At 45.1% G+C, this 25,163-nt stretch overlaps 2 protein-coding genes across 6 annotated transcripts in view; one reads left to right on the top strand and one right to left on the bottom strand.

The window, feature by feature from the left end:
* Positions 1–77: 77 nt before the first annotated feature.
* Positions 78–4,244, bottom strand: HNRNPDL (heterogeneous nuclear ribonucleoprotein D like). Of its 5 annotated transcripts, none has more exons than XR_015871392.1 (9): positions 4,079–4,244; positions 3,569–3,737; positions 3,332–3,493; positions 2,112–2,243; positions 1,913–2,030; positions 1,568–1,744; positions 1,351–1,441; positions 875–978; positions 78–368 (listed from the first exon to the last, which is right to left on the bottom strand). XR_015871392.1 is itself a non-coding variant. In XM_088452139.1 (8 exons), the coding sequence occupies exons 1-7, from the start codon at positions 4,153–4,155 to the stop codon at positions 1,371–1,373; spliced, it is 906 nt and encodes a 301-aa protein (XP_088308265.1). In that variant the 5' UTR covers positions 4,156–4,244; the 3' UTR covers positions 78–368; positions 1,351–1,370. The 5 variants fall into 5 exon arrangements, 3 of the variants coding, with proteins under 3 accessions (XP_088308265.1, XP_088308264.1, XP_088308263.1); XR_015871391.1 differs by having other exon boundaries at positions 78–372; XM_088452139.1 differs by lacking the exon at positions 875–978.
* Positions 4,245–4,516: 272 nt separating this feature from the next.
* Positions 4,517–25,163, top strand: part of ENOPH1 (enolase-phosphatase 1) — a 71,865-nt gene continuing 51,218 nt past the window's right edge. Inside the window, exons 1-2 of the mRNA XM_088452115.1 lie at positions 4,517–4,927; positions 19,677–19,778. Of these exons, the coding sequence (XP_088308241.1) occupies positions 4,850–4,927; positions 19,677–19,778 (180 nt within the window). The 5' untranslated portion in view covers positions 4,517–4,849. The remainder of the gene's footprint in view (positions 4,928–19,676; positions 19,779–25,163) is intronic.

The following is a 25,163-nucleotide window of genomic DNA, read 5'->3' on the forward strand; positions in this document are numbered from 1 at the left end:
ACAGAATTCCCATATTAGTAAATGTCCTGGAACGCAGTAGGTTTTACTCAATTCTGACCATACTTTTAGCCATAGGGTGTCTTTTTAAATCATTTTATTACAAACACTGGACATTTATGCAGTGAAAGTCACAAGGTAACGTTACAGTTTATAAACAAAATTCAAGGAACATAAAAACCACTGTTTACAGATTTTGGGGGGCAAAAAAATAAAATAAAAAAATGAAGCCATTAAAAGAAAATTAAATGAGCCAAATACTATTTACAGCAAGACACCTTTGTGTCCTGTACACAAGTCCTCACAAGAGAAAAATGGGATCATAAACTCCCAGCCTGGATGAAAGTCCTGTAGCCAATCCTCAGTCCTGTCTACCTATAAAGAAAAAGAAACATGTTACTCTCTTCACACTGGCAATGGGGGGATTCTTTACAAAAAGAATAATCAAATCAGTTCTCTATTTAAATTCCTCTAAAAAAAAAATCATATGCACATTCTGCATTGACATGGCATTTTATCCCCACTAATTCCAGGGTGTCCACTATGAACTGACATTTAATTATGCACAAATGACCTTGCAAACAGTTCACCCCTCAGTTTATCAAGTTCCTCTGTCTGTAGAATTCACTATTTGCTATAAAGAAAAGAAGCAAGCATTAAATCCTAAAATGCACAAGTCAGAATTGAAGATTTATCAAAATGAAGAGCCAAAATGATTAAGCTGTAAAAAGGCATCTGCTCTTAAAACGCCTGTAAAAAACAATTTAAATTGAACGTTAAACAGAAAGACTTTAAAGATTAAGAAGCCAAAGACTGAAGTGGTTTTTTCCCCCAGTTTAATCTTTACGCTGGTACATGAAGTTGGAAGAGACCATACCACAGGACAGCGGTTTCTGGTGTACGCCTTGCGCTCTGCCCACAACGTGCGACCCCAGAGATAGACGTGGTCAGGGTGACACACGGCCTGCAATGAAGTTCCCGCTGGCGGGTACAAACAAGGTATAATGTCAGAGTTAGAAGACAACATTCTTCTTTACCTTAAGTTGTACCCATTTCAGTACTTTACCTGGTATTAACTTTTAAAAATTGCTTATTTATTCCTTAGATCGTCTGGCATAGACCAGAAAACCCCAATTTAAAAAGGATTCTGTATTATTTAAAGAGGGAAAAATATATATTTTTTAAAGAAAGAACACATCTTTAAGTTAAACTCTAACAAAATGCAAACAATTTACAAAAGGGCTGTTGAGGAAGTTAATCAAAGCATTTTAAAAAAGGGAGTCCACACACTGTTTAAGTTATCTTTATTAAAGTTATGTTATAAACATTTTAAAAATCTACTTCAATACACACCTTATGTGAATCATAGTCCATTAGTAAGGCTGATAGTTATTTTGATGGTTTCCAGCACCCCTTGATGCTTTTCCATATGTGCTTTGCTGACCTGCATTGAAAGATATTATTGCCACAGATGACATGAAGTTAGTCCAGCAAAGCAACAGTGCTAGACACAGCTAGAGACTATTAGTCAAGCTAAACCTTGCTGGCATTGCATGAAATTTGAACTCACCACTGTAGTCTGTGTACCCTTGGTTGTATCCACCATAGCTTCCATAGTTATACCCAGAGTAATCATAGCCACCATAGTTATTATAGCCGCCCTGGTCGCTGTAAGAGGAGTTGCCGTTACCATAGCTTCCATATCCTTGATCGTAGTAGTTATTGTAACCCTGGTTCCAATTTTGGCCTATCAAACAAATTTTTCAAAGTTGTGAACACATACAACTGCTTCTTCAAATTCACAGTAAAGGGATCAATTCAATTAGGCTCTAGGAGGGCAAGGTATCGTAGGTGCAAAATATAGCTGCACTTACTCACACAGCTAATTGAATAGAGCATTGTTTTAATTACATACCTCCCCTTCCTCTACCCCTTCCGCCTCCTCTTACAGCTGATGTGCCCCTTCCTCCTTTCTGCTGTTGTTGCTGCTGTTGTCTGTAAACTTCCTTGGGCTGTGCAACTTTGATCTCACACTAAAGAAAAGATGTAGCATAAAGCCTTAATGTATTTTTATATATATTTACAGTAACAACTTCATTTTCCACAAGCCTTACCTTTCCTGAGCCAATCTGATGATATCTGCTTTCCAAGAGCTTCTTTACTGGCTCTTCACCTGTGTATGTGATAAAGCAGAACCCTCTTCTCTCGTTTGTCTTGGTGTCCATAGGAAGTTCAATATTTTCAATCTAAAAAGACAATAGGTTGGTTACACCAACTGCCAAATACCCCCAAAAGTAATGTTTGCTAGACTTTAGTCATGCACAGGTGATTTAGCTGGATCTATAATTATCCCTCCTAGTTCCAGAGAAATCCTGAACACTTTGGGGGGAGATTTAAGAAGCACTGACACAGCACGTTTTGTGCGCTGACACCACTTCTCCCTGATGTATGATCAGGGGCTTTGCTATGTGCTCTTCATTATCGGTGCTGCTATCATTAACCTGGGCCATGTATGAACGGTCAGATCGCCTGAGCATTCTGCCCGCTGTAGATGTCACTGTTGACAGTTACAGCCTGGCGATGCCCTATCCCCACAGCAGGGACAGCGCTGTCCCTGCTGCCGGCTCAAGGGGTGCACGCGAGATCCCGCGCAGGCTCAGTGGAGCCGGCCAGGACTGAGAGACAGTGCATCAGCACTAGACTGATGCTGTGTAATCAGGCAGAGATCGCCGGAGGGGGGAGTTAACACTGTTATAGGTACACTAGGATTGGTGTATAGAAACACTGCTATAGCTGGCAAAGCCTAGAAAATACTATAAAGCAATAGGTTCTGTATCTTTAGTTTTGCTTGTCAAACAGAAACTTAATTCTTGGTTTTGCTTTCCGTTGCCATGGCTGCTCAATTTGTGACACCAGATGCAATATAACCAAGTATGTAGGAGCCAGCCAAGTGACCATTGTGTTAAGGTGTGTACACACTGGGCGATTAAAGTGGACGACTGAAGGATAACATTCACTTTATCGTCCTTTTTTCAACTAAAAAATGAACGATAATGACAAACGACCAACGATGCGCGTTCCCGCAGGTAGTTAGTCTTTATCGTTCAGCTGGCAAACATGCAGGCCAACCTGACGATATTGTCAGGTTGCTGCATGTTGGGGTATGGGTGTGAGCCCTGCTTTGAATAATATAGTTAATGACATCGTTCAGCGGGTGTGCTCAATGTCATCGACATTGAGCACACCTTGCCAGGGACACACTAGACGATATCGCTCAGGGAGCATATCGTCTAGTGTGTATGCGCCTTTAATTTGCTAAATGTACAATACTTACATCTCCAAAGCCACCAAAGTAGTCCTTGATCTGTTCCTCTGTAGTATCTGGGCTCAAGCCACCAACAAACACTTTTTTGGGAGGCTCTTTGCTTTTTAAAGCCTTTGCCCTCTTTGGATCAATGAGTTTCCCATCGAGTTTGTGCTCTTTAGTCTCCAGTACCTACAAAATAAAATAAGTCATAACATATCTACTGTACCTCTAATAATTGGACTTAGGAATAAGAATAGAGTTTACCTTGTCAACACTGATTGCATCTTTGAAAAGAACAAAGCCAAAGCCCCTTGATCGCCCAGTCACAGGGTCTGTTTTAATAGTGCAGTCAACTATTTCACCAAACCGGGCGAGATACTCTGTCAGATCTTTCTTGCTGGTGTCCCAGCTCAGGCCCCCGATGAACATCTTGCTGCAAGACAATGAGCGGCAGCACAGGGTTAGTAACAGCACCAGTACACACGGACAGGCAGCAAGGCTACTGCGGCTATTCTGCAGGACTCGCTCATGTGACCGCGCAAAGCCAATCCGCAGTGAGCACCACCCGTCCCGCCCCCCTAATGTATTAGTGCCGCTGACGACATCCCCTTATACCCCGTCGTTAGTGCAACAATCGCTAGTATATAAACTAGCCTCGTGCATAGGCAGCAACCGCGGGATAGTCATGCCGCCCGCACATTGTGGCATCACCATGGCGACGTCAGTAAGAATAAATAACTCCCACCCCCAGGCGGCTCTAATCCCGACACTCACCCCTCATCTTGCTGGTTCTTGCTGGCGTTGATCTTAGAGCCCTCGGAGTACTCATCCACGTTTCCGTAGCCGCTCATGATTCGGAATAGTGATAGTGGGGCGATGCCGGGACTGGCGGTATTTCACACAACAACCCTGCCGCAGCCAAAAACGGAAAAGATCGCCCAGTAGCCCGCCCTCCGCTTATATACAGGGAGCGGGAGCCAATGGAATCGCGCTCTCTTTGTGACGTCACATGGGAGCGCTCGCTTACCATTGGCTGATGGTGGGACAGTGGAACGCACGCTGCGGCCGGAAGCTCTCCCTGCGGGATGCTGCGCACACTCACACACACAGCGCCGCAGCATGCTAAGGGAAGGGAGACAATGGCTGCTGCAGCACGTGAGCTGCATGGAAAATGGCGCTGGGGCCGGGCCGCCCTGTGTGCAAACACACACCAGTGTTGTTAATGCACAGATCGCCGTCACACGGCGACCAGTAGCCCGCGGGCAGAGACCTGTGTACTAATATATATGATATGTGTGTGCGGAGCTCATACGTACTAGTAACAGTAATTATACATAGCGGTACAGCGTGCGTGGCTGCTGCAGAGGCGGATATATAATCATTTCCCCAGCCTGCCCTGCAGCCCCGGGAGGGAGTCCCGCTCTCTGGCCTCAGCAGCAGCAGGCAGGGTGTGTTCCTGCTCTCACGCCCCCCTCACCGTGTCACACACGCAGCAGTAGGCCAGGCTCATCAGTGTGTGGCCGAGGCTGCTGATGGTAAACAGACATGCTGCCGCTACCCCCCTCAGTCACCGCTGTACTGTTAGATATCGAGGGCACCACTACCCCAATCACGTTTGTGAAGGTAAGGGTGGCCCCCAGGGGCCCCTCATATTATGACACCACAGGCTCACGTCACACATCGTCAGTTATCGTTCTTATACATAGACCCCCGGGTACTGTTGGGTCCATTCATTCATGTCCTTGTTTCTTCCCATAAATCTAATCTAGCCTAGCATTGTGCTGGGGCAGGCTTTAATGACAGAAATGAGCAGACTTTTTTTTTTTTTTTATAATTTTCGGCAAAATAAATGTATATTTCTTTGTCTAAGAAAATCAGTTAATGGGTTACACCACTGATACGTGTGATACTTGCTATACTGTCTGATGCAGCAATTCTAGTACATTTATGTTTTGTGAATATTGCCCATTATCAGTAAAGTATTTTGTTCGTAAATCGCTGTTGTAGAAGAAATATACAAAGATAACATTACCTTAAAAATAGCATACTACATCCCCTTTAGTATTGGCTAATTGTACAGTCACTGTTGAATTTACAAACATAGAAAAGTTTAATTGTTTTGTTTTGGCTTCAGTGCAACCAATTGAGCTATAATTTATTTTCCCACAAGGGCCCTATAAATTAGTATGTACACTTTGTGTAATAACATGGTTTACGAAGGCTGATGATTTCCCCAGCCAGGGAAAAGGAAGTATCATTTGTGGGGGTGAGGGACAGTGTGTGAAATCAGTTCCATTCATTGAAATTCTGTTTTAAAATTGTAAAACCAAAATTCAATTCCCTGCATGCACATGAATACATTGTGGGATTAAAATTGTAATCAGCCCTTTCTGCACAAAAAATATACATAACTAGATTTATTACAGGAATCCAAAATCTTTCTAAATGCTTTAGATTTGAATCAGAGCATCTTATTGTATTATGCCTTTATGTCCTGGTCATCTGTGATGTCCTCAGTGAGTGGGGGGTAGCACAACCTGTACCCAATCAGATCATCAGCAGATGTGTCCCCTGCCCACTCCTGTAAGTGTGTTAGTGGGGGCAGGGTTGCATATGGCAGTAGTCACAGACTGATAGCAGAATAGTGAATGTGACACTGGTAATGAAGGAAATGTGTTGTGTCTTGATTTGAAACAAGGTTCATACATCATTTTACATATTTCATAAAATAATTTCTTGTCTACATAATAAAACTGTAGTTTTCAATTGTGTGGAAATTTCAGTAAGCGATTTCATGCATCAGACTCCATTTTTGTTTTGCGCTGCACAGTTACTCCTTTGTTTATTCTTATTGATGACTGTGTGCTACCACATAATACCTTGAAACTATATAGGACGTCTATGTATTAATAATCGCAGAACTGCCACGATTATTAATGTTCTGTGTCACGGTGGATATTTTCATTTTCAGTGAAACTATGCCCATTATGTAAAAAGGTGAATTCGCAGGGACAAGCGGTTACATGCAAGTTATATCCCCGACCTATTGTAGAAGTCTATCACGTTTGTGAAAGACTTCTCCGGTGGAAGCTGACACTGCGCATGCGCACAGTGTCACCTACTGCTGCCGTCCGGAGGCTGCGGGAGAGAGATTGGAAGATCTCTCTCCTGCTTGTAAGCCTCCATAGGTTTAAAAGCAGTTTACATCATCTGAAGATGGTCTAAACTATCGGGGCCAAACTCTGAAAAGGGGCCAGATCGTGGTCATTGATAATAATGGGGACTGCGATCTGCAGTGCTAATTAGCACTCTGCTGGAGCTTTCTGTGAAATCTGCATTGTGCTATAAGTACATAGCTACAATATATAAAATTATGTACAGTTTCTACGTAATTGTATGTAAAATGGTTTGATACATAGGCCCCATAATCCTCATACAGGTCATGATGTGACAAATGCATATGGCACAATCAGATTTCCAAAAGTAAAGTGAGCTTGTGACTGTAGGGCAGGGGTCTTCAACCTTTAAGACAGTGTGGGCCACATCAAAAAAATCAACAAAGCCTGAGGGCCCCTAAGCTATACTGCAGTATTTAGAGACTGTCCCCTCCCCGCGCAATTATGTCCCATAATTTCCACCTGCTACAATTTTAATTAGGTCCCAGAACAGCTCAGCCTCCTCCCACCATTATAATTATGCCCCATAACTGTCCCTCCTCCATTAATTATGTAAGTTGCCCCCACCCTCAAACAATTATGTTCCTTAACTGCCCTCCTCTGCAGTGCCCCTTATACAGTGCCACCAGTAGTGGTCCCCATTATGCAGTGCCCCCAGTAGAAGACCCCCTATGCAGTGCCCTCAGTAGAAGTCCCCCTATTGCAGTGCCCACAGTAGTGGTCTTTATCCAGTGCCCACTGTGGTAGTCCCCTCTATGCAGGCTCCCCCCTATGCAGTGCCCCTTATACAGTGCCCCCAGCAGTGGTCGCCCTATGCAGTGCCCCCAGTAGTAGTCCCCCCTATGCAGTGCCCCTTATATAGTGCACCCTTTAGTGGCACCCCCATTGCAATGTCCCCAGTAGTGCCTCCCCCCCCCTATGCATTGCCAGTCCCTTACATATATAGGACAAAGACACACAACAAAAAAACTAACACTTATCTGAATCCACGCTCCGGCGACCGCCGCCGTCCGCTCCTCCGTCCTCCCTGTACGGTCTGCACTTTGGGAGAGACGTCATGACGTCTCTCCCTTCACCCACTGCAGGAGCCAGAAGGGGGAGCTCATGAGTGAGCTCCAGCCCGGCTCCGACCGTTAGTGCAGCAGCCAATGAGAGTCTGTCTGACTCTCAATGGCTGCCAAAACAAACCAACCGCCGGTGATGTGTTTGTTACTGTGTAGTGTGGACGGCACTCGCTGCGGATCGCACTACACTAACTGAAATGGACCTGGAGGGGGTGACATTAGGGTGTGCCTGCACACCATTGGCGGGCCACGGGGAACAGCTCCGCAGGCAACGGGTTGAAGACCCCTACTGTAGGGCAAGCCAGAAATCAATGGACCTATGTTCATTTGTATAAGTAAATGGGATAAAATTGCAAAATCTAAACCCATGATGCATGATAATGAGAACTTATGTCCTTTGTAGCAAATATATATATAGCTAGTTTGCAAGTCTGTTGTACAACAGGGTTCCTTTTTCTGCCTTGTGCTGGCGGCATACACTGCAATAATGTTGCTTGTGTACTATCAAAAGTATTACCCATATTAATCAGATGAAATGTAGCGTTCGCGCTAGGCTGTTTTAGCGGGGTGCGGCGCCCTGCCCTCACAGCCTGCATGTACCGTCTTCACCCACGGGTCGAGTGTCCCGCAGGTGGGGAAATGTGCGGTGACCCAACATCTATTCTCCCTGTTAGCAGCGCTTGGGGGCTGCCCGGTGTGTCCGTAAGTGGCGGGCACGCCCCCAAGAGCGAGGAAAAGGGTGACGCGTCTTATAGACATGCCCCCTTTTCGGGTACTTCGGCGCGCGTGGCAGTGCCTTCTCTAGCTCCGGCGCCCTGTCTGCCACCGGAGCTAGAGTGAACACTAGAAATGTGAGTGCATAATTTTTGGTACATGCAATTGGAAGGTATCCACAGTCAGCCTATGGGCTTAATCCTATTATGTTCAAATTGGATCCTGCGAATATCATTTGCAGGTGAAAAGGCAGGGCAAACCTTTATTTGAAGGTAAAAATGTCAGGACCGTGCAGCACCTTTGGTACAATCCTCCCAATTAATAATCATGCACTTGGAGGTATATAAATAGTATGATTTGGCCAATAAAGGCATATCGGTTTTCAGATGAAATTTTCTAAAGAGTTCACTAATGATGTGGGATAGGTTTGTGGAGGTGTAATGATGGAAGAGGTTTCTTTTTTTTTTAACTTGCAGATGACAAAAAAACACTGAAAAACTACTATACTGATATATTTTCTGTACCCCAAAATGCAGGAAAGACTAATTTGATTTAAAAAAAAAACAAACACTTTCTCTAATTTTTTAACATTAATTAAAAGTGCAAAAATCACTAATTTGACACCGTTTAAAAACCTCCAATACTTTCTTTATGGTCACTAATAAGGCCCCCATACACGGGGCAATATAGCAGGCGATCCGACTGATTGGTGCAATTTGCCTGCTATATCGCACCATGTATGACCCTGATATCGGGCCGAGCGCGCTGCCAAGGGGTTGTACATCGCACCCCCTGATCTGTCTGCAGCATGAGATCATGGGATGCGATGTGTGATCCCATGGATTGCTATACGGGAGAGCAGGCACATCAGGCGGTCGACCACCCAATATGTCTGACGACAGATCGCACCGTGTTTGGGGGCCTTTAGCCTTATATGTTTTCTTGCTATCTGTTGCCAAGTTTTGGGGGTCCAGGATGGTTCCTGCAATTATTCATGCACTTCTCCCAAGTCGCATTTTGTAGAAAAGTTGCTGCGACTTCTGCAAATTGCCATTTATATTAGGTTCTCGCATACAGTATCTTGGGTGCACGCATTTGTGCTTTGCGAGTTTCTAGAAATGCATTTGCAAATTCACAGGTAGCATTCCCGCTAGGCTGTTTTAGCGGGGTGCCGCGCCCTGCCCTATTTCTGAAAGGAAGAAAGCACCCTGGCCTCCAGTGCGGCGCCCCGCTGAGACAGCCTGAGGGTTCTGTCTCCACCCGCAGGTCAGTGTCCCGCGGGTGGTCAAAACAGCGGCGCAGCGGTCACCGCCGCATCCATTCACTGTGACTGCAGCGGTTTGGGGCTGCCCGGCCTGCCCCCAGGAGTGACGAAAAGGGGACGCGTCATAAAGACACGCCCCCTTTTCTTTGGTCATTCTCCCCCTAACGGTGTTCTAGGTCCAGCGCCCTGTCTGCTGCTGGACCTAGAATGAACACTACACAGGTAATAGGGTTGAGCTCTATGTGTGCGGCTATATTCTATGCACACTAGAAGGCCTCAATAATGCGACAAGGGGTCTGGTTGCCTGGCCCATGCACAGAAGAGCTTCGCAACCACGTAATTTATAATTTGTATTATATATAGGCTTACCATACTGTCCCCTTAAACCGGGACATGAATCACACAGGTTCAGTGGCTGATTAAAACCAGGTGAAATGCAGACTTGAAGACATACAGACACAGAACCTGTATAATTCATCATTTTCCTGGTGTAAAGGGATAGTTTGGTATGCCTAATTATATATAACAACAATCATTGTTTCTAGTGTTTATTATCCTGCCGCCATTCTACTGACTGTTTTTTATTTGGGACTTGCTCCCTATTCAGAAAGGCAACAGGGTAAAGCTACAAAAGTGCAAACACACGCACACTCTCTCTCTCTAGTTTTTTGCCTAGGTTTGAACCTCGTCAGGCCCACACACAATCACTAAAAATGGGGACACTTGATGGTTCCAGTGGAAATTGGCAATCTGTCAAAAACCTGTGAGAATGCAAAAAAAAATTATCCTTTTCACCTAAGTCTGAGCAAACTAGATTACTCATGCAAGTTCATATTAAATCTAGAGCCTCTGTGTTTGCATGCAAGGACATAACCAGGGGCGCAGAGAGCTGACATAGGGGCGTGACCTAATTGTGGGGGGCATGGCCACGCCCCCCTAGGATAAAAAAAACTTTGCGGCAGTGGGGAGGGGGGGCGCTGTGAGACCCTCAGCTCGGTGCAAATCCACGGGGGGCTGTGATCAGTGGAGGGCGGGGGGAGGGTAGCGTCAGAGGGTAATTAGTACCCGCTCCCACCCTCTCGGCTCCCCTGGGCGCAACTAGAATTTTGTGGGCCACAGAGCAAGATCTTAAAAGGGCCCCTCCAATAGGTAAAAAAAAAACCGCATACATTTGCCACCACACAGAGCCCATTCATGTTATGCAACACAGACCCCATTCATATTATGCCACACAGAGCCCATTCAGGTTATGTCACACAGTAGTACCCCTTATACTAGGGGTGGGCAATAAGCTGCCCCCCAGCTGTTGTAAAACTACACATCCCAGCATGCCTTCCCACAGTTTTGCTATTTGACTGTGCTAAAACTGTTGCAAGGTATGCTGGGATGTGTAGATCAACAACAGATGGAGGGCCGCTTATTGCCCACCCCTGCCTTTTACACATTATGCCATGCAGTAATAGTGCCTCTTATACATTATGCCACACAGTAATGCCCCTTACACATTATACCATACAGTAATGTCCTTTACAGATTATGCCACATAGCAGTAGTGCCCCATATAACACATTATTCCACACAATAGTTGTGACCCTTACACATTATACCCCCCCACCCAGCAACTCACCTCCCCCTGTGTGCCATCAGCAGCCAGCCAGTGTAGATTTGGGCCTGGGCCGCCAGCTAATTACAGCTGGCACAGCGGCAGGTAGCAGAAGACATGAACAGTCAGCACTGGCGCAATTTGAATCTGGCGCCGGTCATGAGGCAATCAGAGCTCGCAGACTAGTAGCCAATCAGGAGCTGCCACTGCTGATTGGCTGCCAGTCCACAAGCTCTGATTGCCTTTCAACCGTCGGTGCTGTCTCTCCATGACTGCCTGCCATTTCACCAGCTGTAATCAGCTGGCGGGTTGGCACCAAATCAACATTGCTGACACTTGGGCTCCCCTGACGGCCCTAACTGGACTGGCCCACTTTGTGTGCGTGACTGGTTGCAGGGGGAGCTGTGGGCCACAGAGGCAGCTTGGGCACCATAGCAGCCACACCCCTTGCACCCATGCTAGTTATGCCACTGTTTGCAAGCATGTTAGCAAACAGTGGGGTCCTTTTCAGGATCAATGGAATGGGGTTATGGGCGAGGACAATGTAAACAAATAAAGGCTGCAGGTGTACTTCAGGGTCCAGTCTTCAACCCGGGCAATGCCAGGTATCCCAGCTAGTACAATAATCTATTTTATTTGGTTCATTTAATTACATTTGTAGCTTGTTGAATTAAGGCATTTTCATGTTTGAACCAATTAAAATTTTAATGAACCACAAATAATATAAATATATAAATTTATTATATTTATTTTCAGGGTCTATAGGGCTCCACAGGGAGACCATGGGGTGTAGGTGGGACCGGACACCAACAGGAAAGCTTTTCAATCCCAGGATGCTTCGGTCCTTCCCCTTATACCCCGCCCACAGCCTGAGGGTACTTCAGTTTTCGTTGGTGTCCGGCAGGACCTGGACCACCATTATAACCCGTGTCTTAGTGCAGTCTTGCCTCCAGTCTCAGGAGACAGAATGGAGGCGCTGATGTGGACACTCGCCCACTAGACCACTGGGGCATAACAATACTGGCTCAGAGGCATATTATAAAGGCAAGGGGACCCGGTGGTTAACATCAGCCACGGGATATGGCGCTCTCCCTGCAACCCCTCCCCCAGCTAAGGGCGCCTTTCCACTGCGGTCTTGGTGTTCCCTGAGCTGCTCTTCCCTCGCCCTCTGCCCCCTCAGAGACGTGCGGTAGCCATTTTAGGCAAGCAGGTCTCCGGGAAACATAGGGTCCAGTCTCCCTGTATACCTCTCCCACGGGCCAGGTTATACAGCGCTATATCCTACAAGTCACTGTGGTCTGTGTAGTTGATTTTAGTGCCCATTTTAGACATGTAATGTTTTTTTCTACGTTTGTACTGTATGGGACATGTGCTAGCGTTAATCTCTATACTGTCAGTTTATACCTGTACCTTTTTTCTACTATACCCTGACATACTAAGGAATTGGGTGTTTATTGTACTTCACATTTGCTTTTTAAGTGTGAGGACTATCACATACTATATAGCGCAGTTGCACACTACACTGTGCCATATATAGCGCGGTTGCATACTACATTGTGCCATATTACACATACTGCAAAGTGTTCATTGCACTGTATCATACTGTGTATTCTATTATTCTTGTGACTATGTCTGGCAGAGGAAAGAATAACAAGCAGCCTGATACTGCTCCTCCTACTCTATCTTGTAAGTCCTGCTCTGCGAGCTTAGCCACAGAGGACTTCATTCAGGATGGTCTCTGTATTAATTGTTACACAGCCCCAGGTCTATCAGCCCCGGTGTTTCTCCGTCAGGACCCACGCTGGGCTGCCTTTTCACAAATGCTGGCAAAACTTGTGGACCAAGAAGCAGTCCCCGTGGTAGCTCCCCCTATGGGATGGCCACAGCAGGTGCCCCCTGCAAATCCTTTGCCTCCCCCATGGGTAGACATACTGTCTACCTTAGTACAGAGTTTGGCTAATGCCTCTTCGTTTTTTTCAGCAAATGCTTCAAAAAGATAAACCTTTACCTATTACCCCTTTCACATCACAAACCTGGCTCTGATCCGGTAATTTGAACACTGGTCCAACCTGACTGCGACCCAGGTCAGACCCCTTTCACACTGCACCAGGGTTATTGCCGGGTTGGCCCTGTTCACACTGAACCCGGGTCAGCCATGTAAAACCCTATGGATGTCATTAAAAATTGAAATTTTCAGGCTCACAAAGATAAGATCACTTAAGGCAGTGATGGGGAACCTCAGGCCCGGGGAGTCATTTGGTCTGGCCCTTGGAGCTTTTCTCTGCTAGCCTCATCTAGAATGGCACCCTGCAGCCAGAATCTATTCAGCAGTGCCGCCAAGAGCATCCTTAGGACGCTTCAGATGGTCACACCGCTGCCCTTACATCTAGCCAGAGCATTGTCAGGATGCTTCGGGCATTGCTGTAATCACCGGAGTTTGTGGCCCCGTCCTATGTGTCGTCACATGAAGGGAGCATGGCCTGCACCGGGCCCGCAAATAATGTTATATATATATCAAAATGGCTCTCGGCAGAAAAAAGGTTCCCCACCCCTGACTTGAGGGATGGGGACTGCTCGCAGCATTGCAGGAATCATGGCTGATGGATTGCCACTGTGTAGCCCTGAGTTTGTGCTTTACTGCTGTTTGAGTCAGCCAATGAGAGCATGATGCAGCTTCTGGCAGCATAGTGTACAGTTCACTTCTTCATCACTCCAATTAGCCATAACTGTAGTGATATTAACCTCCTTCAGACTGCCGGAATGCTGCCTCTGCTGTTGTTTGCAGTGTGCTGCCTGTGTGTCTGGCTGCTGAGATCATTAGGTGAGACCCAGGAACATCCAATCAGCGTTGTTTGCCGAGTCCAGGGTAGGGCCTTTTCATACTGCACATCAACGTGGCTTGTTCCAGAGTTCAATTCTGGTCGATTGCAGGGTTGAAATGGCGAGTTGCTGAACCCGGCAAGTTTTCTGTTGGCGCGTTCACACTGCACCTCGACCCGGCAATATCCCAGGTTACTTTTGCGATGTGAAAGGGGTTCTATTAAGCCTACTAAACATACTATGATATCTTCCCAATCCACACAGTTATCTGATTCTAAGATATTATCTGGAGAGGGAGAAGACGCAGATCTCTCTCACTCTGACCATCTCAGGAGAAGAGGAGCCACCCTCTGCACTAAATATACCTGCTCTTGTGAGAGCTGTTAAAAGTATTCTACAAGGATAAACCCACTCCTAAGAAAAAACATGCACTTTTTAAGCGACAGAAGTTTGTTTTACCAGAGTTTCATCACCAGCTATCTGATCACATGAGTGAAGCTTGGAATATGCCCAGTAAAAGGTTTCGAATTCCAAAACTGTTCAGTTCCTTTTATCCACTTCCATCTACTGATTGTACTAAATGGGAAGTTCCCCCAACAGTGGATTCTCATGTAACACGTCTGGTTAAAAAAATAAATAAATGCTACCTTGCCCATTCATACTGCAACCTCCTTGAAGGAGACCACAGATAGACCTATAGATGCTTCTATATACTCTCTTACAGGAGCTATTACTTGTCCTGCTAGGGCTACGGCCTGGGTGGCAAAAGCCATTGAGAGTTGGGCAGAGGCTCTAGAAAAGACTTTTCCCCCTGATGCTTCGAGGGAACAGCTGTCCTACATATTTCACATTAGAGCTGCAGCCTCCTACTTAGCTACTCAGCTATGAACACGGCTGTCCTGGTCTCCAGAATATCTGCCACTTCGGTAGTGGCCCGCCTTTTTCTTTGGCTACGTTCCTGGAAAGCAGATTCAGAATCAAAATGGGCTCTAGAGTCTCTGCCTTATGCAGGAGACATCCGTTCTGGTCCAGAATTGGATAAAATTGTGACTACTTTGGCAACTAACAAGACGGCGTTCCTGCCCTCTGCATATAATACAAAGCCGCAGACGTCATCCTTTCGGTCCTTTCGCCTTCAAGGCAAAGCCAAGGGGTCAGTCTTTTCCACGGCAACAGACATCAGCCAAGGCCTCCAAGCCTAGGGCCAAACAAGCCTGGGCTACTAGAGTTCCACCTGCCAAGTCTGAGGACAAGCCTGCAGCCTGACGGGGCGGGCCTCTCCCTGGGTGGGAGGCAGACTTCTTCAATTTGCCCAAGTTTGGCATCAAACCACGTCAAATGCCTGGGTAAGAGAAGTGGTCTCCCACAGATACTACCTTTCCTTCCTGAGACGACCTCCTCCCCAACAGTTCTTTTGCACAGGACCTACATCGGACTCAACCAAGGCCCTGCTGTTCCAAAAAGCCATTCAGTCCTTACTGAATTCAGGAGTAATAATTCAGGTCTCCTCCTCACAATGGTGCAAGAGCTATTATTCTACCCCTTTCTTAGTTCATAAGCCCAATGGGTCTCATCGGTCTATCCTCAACCTCAAGTCTCTGATCACGTTTATCAGGGTGCCCAGGTTTTGTATGGAAATCCTCCGTTCTATTATCATAGCTATGGAGCCTGAAGATTTTATGGTATCCCTAGACATTCAGGACGCTTACCTACATGTACCTATAGCGCCTTCTCATCAACAATATCTCCAGTTTGCTATACTGCAGCAAAATGACCAATTCCAGGCTCTGCCGTTTGGCCTCTCAACGGCCCCTCGGGTCTTTACCAAGATCATGGCAGTTATGGCGGCCTCTCTTCATCGTCAAGGGATCAGACTGCTCCCATACTTAGACTACCTCTTGCTGTTGGCAAACTCTCCTGAGGCACGGTTGGCTGATAAACTGGTAAAAGTCTTCCCTTACACCCTCTCAAAGGATGGAACATTTGGGAGCCTTCCTCGACTCTGGAATTTAGAGAATCTTCGTTACAGCGGACAAGATTTCAGCACTACAGCACAGACTAGGCAGACTGCTTCACAATCGCAGAGTGTCGATTCACTCTACAATGCAGGCCTTGGGATTAATGGTGTCCACCTTCGACATGATGGAGTTCGCCCAGTTTTATTCCAGGCCCCTCCAACACCTGATCCTCTCCAGGTGGAACGGGCTACCCCATCTGCTCAAATCCCAGACAATGAGCCTCCCCCCCAGAGGTTTGCCTGTCCCTAGCCTAGTGGCTACAGACTTCCTATTTGAACCTAGGTCGTCCTTTTTGGATCCCGAACTGGACTCTTCTCACCATGGACGCAAGCCTCAGAGGGTGGGGCGCAGTAACCGGCCAGTACTCCTTGCAGGGCTGATGGCCCACAGTTGAGGCAGTGTTGCCAATAAACATCCTGGAACTTCAAGCCATCTACAGAGCTCTCACTCTGGCTCAGAATATTCTGAAAAACAGGTCAGTACAAGTACAGTCTGACAATGCCACAGCTATGGGCTACCTCAATCACCAAGGGGGCACTCGAAGTCAGTCAGCAATGATAGAAGTGTCCCGCAATCTCCCAGCCATCTCCGCAGTGTACATCCCGGGGATTCTCAATTGGGAGGCGGATTTCCTCAACCGTCACAACGTGCATGCAGGAGAAAGGTCTTTACATCCAGAAGTCTTTCAGCTTCTAGTGGACAAATGGAGTCTTCCAGAGGTGGATCTCATGGCCTCCAGACACCACAACAAACTTCCAAATTATGGAGCCAGAACAAAGGACACCGACGCGGCCTTCATAGATGCAGTGAAATGGAACTTCCATTTATATCTCCATTCCAATATCCCTGCTTCCTTGAGTGCTTCGAAAGTTCAGACAGGAGGGAGGCACAGTCATGTTAATAGCTTCCAGCCTGGCCCAGACGTCACTTGTACTCCGATCTTCAAAGGCTCTCCGTAGATGTACCTCTTCAGCTTTCTCTATGAGTAGACCTGTTGTCTCAGGGTCCATGTCTACATCCGGACCTAGCTTGTCTGTCTTTAACCGCTTGGCTCTTGAGACATCCCTCCTAACGGCTAAGGGTTTTTCCAGCTCTGTGGTCCAGACCATGCTAAAAGCACAGTCAGGGTTTACCAAAGAATATGGCATACATATTTCCAGTGGTGTGTTCCAAGAAACTATGACCCTCAGGTCTTTAAGGTTTCTAGAACTCTTGCCTTTCTTCAAGCTGGATTGGATCTAGGCCTCCGCCTAGCATCTCTGAAAGTGAAGGTCTCTACTTTGTCGATCTGGTTTCAGCGCAAATTTGCTCCTACACTGTATGTTCACACGTTCATGCAGTGTGTTCTACGAATACAATCTCCCTTTGTTCCTCCTATGACTCCATGGGATTTGTCAATGGTGCTCCAAGCACTTCAGGAACCTCCAATCGAACCTCTGGAATCAGTGGATGTCAAATGGCTCCCTATGAAGACTCTGTTTCTCCTGGCTATAACATTTGACCGTAGGGTATCGGATTTAGAGGTGTTTTAATGTCGCTCCCCCTTTTTGATATTTCATCAGGACAGGGCAGTTCTTCGAACACGCCCAGGCTTCCCTCCCAAGGTGGTTTATCGCTTCCACCTGAATGAGGAAATTTAATTCACCAGACCTCTCGCAGGTGAGGCCTCTTTGGATGTGGTCCATGTTCTAAAGATCTATGTGGACCGTACTGCTTCCATCTGGTAATCGGACTCCCTCTTTGTCCTATATGGATTCCACATGACTATCTCACAGGCTTACATACGGGCCTTCCTGTGCCAACTACAACTCTGCTCATTCTACTCGCTCTCTGGGTCCCTCGTGGGCATCCTGGCATGGCGCCTCAGCTGAGCAGCTATGCAAGGCAGCCACCTGGTCTTCTGTCCACACCTTTCTTAGAGTTCTCCGATCAGTTCAGGAGCGTTCCCGCCCTTGAACAACTGCTTTGGGACATCCCTATTGTCTCCCTGTTGAGCCCTATGGAGCCTGAAGAAGAATAGGAGAGTTATGGTAAAACTTACCTTGGTTAACTCTTTCTTCAGAGTCCATAGAGTCCATAGGGTCCACAGGGCACCCGCCCTGACGCTCCTAGCTTCTATGGGTTTCTTCTCCTGGTCACTTGTTTCCTTCTCTGTGTGAGAGTGTGTTTCTTCAGTGTACCAGTCTTCCTTCTCTCCTATCCTGCTCTTGCCTTGGGCTTGTTAACAAAACTGAAGAGCCCTCAGGCTGTGGGCGGGGTGTAGGGGGAAGGACCGGAGCATCCTGAGATTGAAAAGCTTTGCTGTTGGTGTCTGGTCCTCCAGGTCCCACCTACACCTCCCTGTGGAGTTAACCAAGGTAAGTTTTACCATAAAACTCTGTTCATTTAAAAAAACAAAAAAAAAATAACAAAATGGAATATGTGACTCAAAAGAAAGGCGCTAGTGAAAAAAATATATAGTGAATATTACGTTCCTGGAACAACACATGTGTCCGTGATGGAAGTCTGGAGAAATCTTCCTTCTTTTTCCTCCAGTGTACATAAAAGTCATAAAAAACACAAAAAAAAGATGTGTAGTACAGTTTTATGTTACATAGTGTGTAAATTGTTCGTTGTAGAGAAGATAATTCATTCTGTAGGGTGCAGGCGTACCCCAACTCACAATCAATTGTGTATTTTCATATATCAAAAAGTTTCTTTAATATCACCCCTGTGTGAAAAGGGCTATACGACCCAAAACCAGACGTCTTGATAACGGCCTACCACAGGCCGAAATGCACTGACAGTACCACGAGTGTGAACAGCCTTTTTTTCCTGTTACATCAGAGAGTGGCTGTATATGAAAACTACTAAGAAAAATGATAAAGAAACCTTTATATGTTTGAAGTCGTCTATATCTACCGTGAGTGGGGTACGCCCCTAGTTTGTGAAGGCTTTTTAAAGATACCTTGATGTGTTTCAACCCTACACCCTTATAGTGAGGAGTAGGGTATGCCACCTTTCTTCTTCCATTTTCCTGTTTTTTTGTCGTATAGCCCTTTTCACAAAGGGGTGATATTAAAGAAACCTTTTGATATATGAAAATACACAATTGAGTGTAAGTTGGGATACGCCTGCACTCTATTGAATGAATTATCTTCTCTACAACGAACAATTTACATACTGTGTAACATAAAACTGTATTACACTTATCTTTTATTTTTGTGTGTGTTTTTTATGACTTTTATGTACACTGGAGGATAAAGAAGGAAGATTTCTCCAGACTTCCATCACGGACACGTGTTGTTCCAGGAACGTAATATTCACTATATTTTTTTCACTGGCGCCTTTCTTTTGAGTCACATATTCCATTTTGTCTGTTCATTTAATTGTATTGAATTTTTGTGAGATTTCACATGTTGACTCATATAGGCTGCTTTTGTTTTTGCACCATTCACTAGGAATTTTATACTATTTCTTACTTTTTTTTTTTTTTAATCCGTAATGAATAAAAAAAAGTTTCCTGTACCTTGAATGAATTTTTAGCATCAGTTGTTAGTCTTTAATATAACTTCCAATTGTTACTTGTCTAGATTCTGTTGACATAGTCTTGCTAATATTAAAAAGTGCTCTGTGAAAAATATTTTTAATATTGAGCCCTAATTGCTATATTATTCAACCTATTTTAACAGCTACTTCAATGTAAAATAATCTGTTGTGTTATTTACCCACAGGACATCTTGTTTCCTTATATACATGACAATGTTGAAGAATATTTGAAGAAGCACTGGCAAGAAGAAGAGTGCCAGGAGGATGTTCGGCAACTAAGACTACAGGTTAGAATTAGACAGTAATTATTAGATGGCTGAAAACTAAATGGAACATAGCAGAGGTTCCCGAACTCTACCATAGCACTTCAGGTTTCAATGATATCCATTCTGAGGTCCAGATGGTTAAATCAAATTCACTATGGTACTAATTAAGTCACCTGTGCTCATGCTTGGATATCCTTAAAACGTGGACTGTAATGGTGGAGTTTGGGTACCTCTGGTACAAATCATATTAAGGGGTCAATCCAATTGGGTGCGAATTACGAGGTGCGAGTTGCTATTTTCTCTTCGAATTCGCATAACGAATTCATTTTGAAATCCAATTAACAACTCGTACGGAATCAGTCAGTCTGAATTCATTTGCATTCCCTGAGATGGAAAGGAAAATCTTTATTTTAAGGTTAAAATGTCGGAACACTGTGGCGACCCCATTGGACACCCCCTTAATGACTAATTAGGCAATTGGAAGTTATTTCATTTAACTAGTTTAATTAGTTTGAGATTAAACGAAAAAAGTTTTTTGTTTTTTTTAATCATTTTTAAGAAAAAAGCACAAATCAGCCATTTCACACCATTTAAAAACCTACAGTACCTTCCTAATGTCCACAAACAGCCTTCTATACGGTCCTGCTAACCAAATTATAAATTTTGGGGGGTCCAGGATGGTCTCCCCACTTTTTCATGCACTTCTCTCAAATCTCATTTGGCAGTCAGTTTGCAAACCTTCCCGGTGAGCAATGCAAATAGGCATTTTTAATTGGATTGGAGACTTGTCGGGAGTGTGCATCGATGCGAAGTGTGCGAGATTCAAGAAACAAACTCGCTACGCGCAATTCGCACCTTATGGGATTGACCCCTAAGAGTAGAAATATGCAAATATAAAATATTTGTACAGCCAGTAAGTAAGCAGTATCTGTGCTGGCTATCAATCCAGTAACTTAGCTTACTATCAGTCCAGCCAGCAAGTAGGGCAGTAACTGGGCAGCACTGCCATTCATCTGCAGCTAGCAAGTGGGGCTGGTTATCTGTGTCCAAACAGCCAATGGGGTAGTATTTGGGGACTGTTAAAAAATGTATTTGTGTCCAAAAAGCTTTTGGGCAGCATCATCAAAATTGTTTGAGCTAGAGTCTTACAAATATAAATAATGCATACATTTTCAACAATAACTGAGCTCGAAGATTCTTTTCCAAATTTAGAAACAATAGCTGCTATTGGGCTGACTACACCTGTAAGCACAGCTGAATGTGAAAGGATTTTCTGCTCTAAAACTAATTAAAACCTGTTTAAGGAATCGAATGAAGCAGAACACACTAAATAATCTAATGCTGATTTCACTGGAGGAACCAGATCCCACAGACATTGATTTTGAAAAAGATGCATACAACTGGGCCTCTAAAGCTGGGTACACATTATACCATTTATCTTTCAATAAGTATCATTACGACACGAATCGGACTGCTGCATCGTATAGTGTGTATGCCTAATCCGTCGTTCATTGAATCGTCCCATTAGTTGTGCTGCACATTAGATGGGATGATTCCACGGCTGTTGCAGTGTTCTTACATGCAAAATCTAACGACACATCGCACATCGTCGTATGCTAGATCGTGTAGTAAGTACGGCAATGCGATGTTTCTTCTTCAGGGTCCATAGGCTCCACAGGAAGACCTTGGGGTTTAGGTTGGGGAACCAAATCCGGGCACCACGCAGTTAAAGCTTTCAGCTCCCAGGATGCACTGGGCCCACTCTCCCTATAACCCCGCCCCCCGAGCCAGAGACACCTCAGTTGGAGTTGGGGCCAGGCTGGAGTCGGGTCACTGTTATCGCAGAGGGGCTGAATAGCAGCCCCTAAGGCTATTTAATTTTATTTTGTTTTCATGATTTCTGATAGTGAAACTATCTCCAGAGTTCGCAGCCCATCAGGTATGTACAGTCCTGATGAAAAGGCTTTAGAGCCTTGAAACGTCGACCTATTTCTGTACTAATGCTTTTGTTCATCTAAACACGTTTTGACCTACAGTCTTGCGAGTGCCGCTTCCTTCTTTTCCTCACTGGCCCGGTGCTCGCATGCACCCATACAGGAGAAGTCTACTTTTATTTATATAATCTGTGGGAAGGCACTCCTATAGACTAATACAACCACCGTGGTGCACAGCAAGAAGAGATATGCAGAAAACAAGGTAAGCGGCACTCATCCGGATTCAATAATGACAACAACAAATTCAAGTTGATCTTCAACGTTTCGGAATTTAATCCGTCATCGGGAAGAATATATGACATATATAACATGTTCTCAAGAACTAGACCCGCCACCGATCGCGCACCAGGCTCGGGGGCCGGGAGAGACCGCCCGCCATCGTAGACTTAACCTCCAACAGTGAACATCCGGGGTGTGACGCTCAACTGCGTCCGTAACCATGGCAGCGATGTAAACACTACTATGTTCCCTCTGTTAGCAGCTAAAACAATAAAAGCGCATAAGTAAAAAATTGTAACGGAATGGCAAAATGGATACATCACTGTAATTAAATCATATACAGATATCGGTAAATCTAGAAATAGTTTCTCTAAAGTGAGTAATTACTGAAACATCACCATTGGTACATAAATCAATATCCTCAATGTTCCAACAGTGTTATATATTATATCAATAAAATACCATACTCTGTAGCAGCACAAGTATGTTCCAACAGTCCCTGGAAATAGCATACCACAAAGTTGAATATAAACAAAAGTGATATGGGACAACAGAAGATGGAGATCATATACAAAAATCATCTGTATAAGCAGCATGAAATAGTGTCATAATTATATCAAAAAAAGGATGGTCTGAGTTAACCCGTCATGAGCACATACAAAGGAGATGGAGATGCTCATTCATACACTAGAAGTCCTATAAGGCACTATACTTAAGATGTTCATTTAAACCTCGTGGAGACACCATGTCAAGTCTGTGAATTCACTGGGTCTCTAACTGGAGCAGTCTCTTTCCTCTATCTCCACCTCGTATGTCCTCTGGCACATGATCTATGATATCATTAAAAGATGTCGCTAAACTATGTTTAGCTAACAAGAAATGTCTCGCTACTGGTTGGTCTGTATCCTTTTTGTTGCGAAGTGCTCCCTGGATTGCCACTGATGGAGGGCCATTCTCTCCTTAAAAGCACGGATTGTCTTACCCACGTAGCACAAGCCACATGGGCACTTAATTAGATAGACCACATGAGTGCTTGAGCAGGTCAATGGATGACGGATCATAAATTTGACCCCAGTATGTGGATGAAAAAACACTTTGGTTTGAAGCATGTAACTGCATGTAGTGCAGCCCAAACATTTATAACATCCACACCGTTTACTCTGAGTATTGGAAGGCAATCTCTTCGATATGTCTGTTCTAACAGTCATGTCTCTCAAGTTTCTACCTCGCTTGTAGCAGTACATGATGAGAGAATATTTTTATTTCTTTAGGTCTTTATCCTGTTGTATTACAGGCCACAAGGATCTAGCTGATTGTTTGATCAGTTTGTCTGCTGTATTGAATTCATGTACCCAATGGAGACGATTTACAGATTTACTAGTCTGAACCGCAGTTCAAGAGAGTAGTCCGTGAGATCGAGTCTACTTTCTTTTTAGTGTGTTTTGTATGTTATATATTCTTCCTGATGACTGATTAAATTCCGAAACGGTGAAGATCAACCTGACTTTGTTGTTGTCATGAAATCCGGATGAGTGCCGCTTACCTTGTGTGTGTGTGTGTGTGTGTGTGTGTGTGTATATATATATATATATATATATATATATATATATATATATTGTGATAGGATCACTGGTAAAGTGGTCTGTGACAGGGACATTTATCCCAGATTCCTGTCCTATGTGTTTAAAATCCCCAGGAGAAAGTCTGCAGTGTAGCAGGCTTGAGTCTCGGCTTTTTGAAAAGCCGGTTTGGGACCTGGGGGTTGTGGGTGAGAGGAGAGGGAGGGCTCCGCCCACGGCCACTCCAGGTTTTGGTTCTCGCAGCCTGGTAACAGGCTTGTTAGGATTTCCACCTGAGAGTGGCCAATATAAGCCTAATGTGTTTAGGGCTGAGTGTCTCACCTGGGAGAGCAGACAGGGAGTTTGCTCAGAGACACTTTAAAACTTAACTGTAAGTGTTGTGCTGTGCTTTTGTTGCTGGTGAGGGCATTAGGCCCTGCCAGGTTCTGGTAGTGAGGGAACTACCTGTGAAGTTAGTGCCCCGACAGGGCTAGGATTTACGTTTATGTTTTCTTTGTGTTATTTCTGACATTGCACAATAAAGACTGGCGCCGACCAGCTTGTACTTGCATCCAGTCTGGCGTACTGTTTCCCAGCTGCTGTGTGTGAAAGGAAGGCGTCCTCTACCCAGGAGAGGGACCCACTAACCTAACTGTGTCACAATAAATATATATATATATATATATATATATCTGCATTGTATGTGACTTATGCTAGCGCTGACTGTCTGTGCTTTTTCTCTCAACTGTCAGTTTATATCTACCCCTTTTCTTTACAATCTGCCCTAATACAGGTGCACTTAGGGTGGTTCTGAGGCCTCACATATATATACTTGTCAATATTTGTGAGGTTGGTCACATACTGCTGCGTGTTGCCATATTTTAGGTGGAACTGTGTGTTGCATACGCCAGTGGTTCCCAAACTTTTTTGAATCGCGGCACCCTAGTGCATCAGAATTGTTTTCACGGCACCCCTAAACCAAAAGTTTGTAATTGAGAAATTCAGAAAAAATGTAGTGAAGTAAATTGTGCTTACCTGTCATCCATAGGTTCAGTTATGTAGTGGGTGACAGGTTTGCGCTTCTGTTTGTCCACATATTTACATTACATTGGCCATAAATAATTTGATTTGGTGCTGAACCACCAAGCTGAGACACCCCTGCAAGTGTCCTGAGGCACCCCAGGTTGCCGCGGCGCACAGTTTGGGAACCACTGGCATACGCTGATAGTGGGTCCCTGCAGCTAGTCCTGATATTGCCACAATAATTGTTGGTCAGATATGTCTGACCAGGAAATGGAGCACAATACTGCACCAATTTTGCTATCCTGCAACTCATGTGCTGCAGGTGTGAGTGAGGAGGATTTGACGCAGGATGGGTTATGCATAAGGTGCCATCAGGTGCCGGGCCCCTTAAAGGACCCCCCTTGGGTGTTTTTTTTTTCTCAGCTCAGACCCTGGCCTCCATTGTGGATCGCCTGGTGGCACCAACAGTTGTAACCCACTTGGGGTTACTTCAACATGCTATCATTCCCTCTCAGGGTATCTCGCAGTTTTTTTGCAGTCTACTCCTGTGACACAGACTGTCGCTCCCTACCAGGGTTTTTCACAGTACATGCAATCCCCTCAGGCACCAC

Source organism: Taudactylus pleione, unplaced genomic scaffold (assembly GCF_031769625.1).
Source record: "Taudactylus pleione unplaced genomic scaffold, aTauple2 ptg000033l, whole genome shotgun sequence".
Classification (NCBI taxonomy): domain Eukaryota; kingdom Metazoa; phylum Chordata; class Amphibia; order Anura; family Myobatrachidae; genus Taudactylus; species Taudactylus pleione.

Bases quoted from the DNA above. Each gene is read 5' to 3' on its own strand.
- HNRNPDL (XM_088452139.1), bottom strand. From the start codon at position 4,155: ATGAGCGGCTACGGAAACGTGGATGAGTACTCCGAGGGCTCTAAGATC. The intron at 2,244-3,331 runs GTAAGTATTGTA...TTGTCTTTTTAG, and splicing joins ACTTTGGTGGCTTTGGAGAT to ATTGAAAATATTGAACTTCC. The intron at 1,745-1,912 runs GTATGTAATTAA...TTTGTTTGATAG, and splicing joins AAGGGGTAGAGGAAGGGGAG to GCCAAAATTGGAACCAGGGT.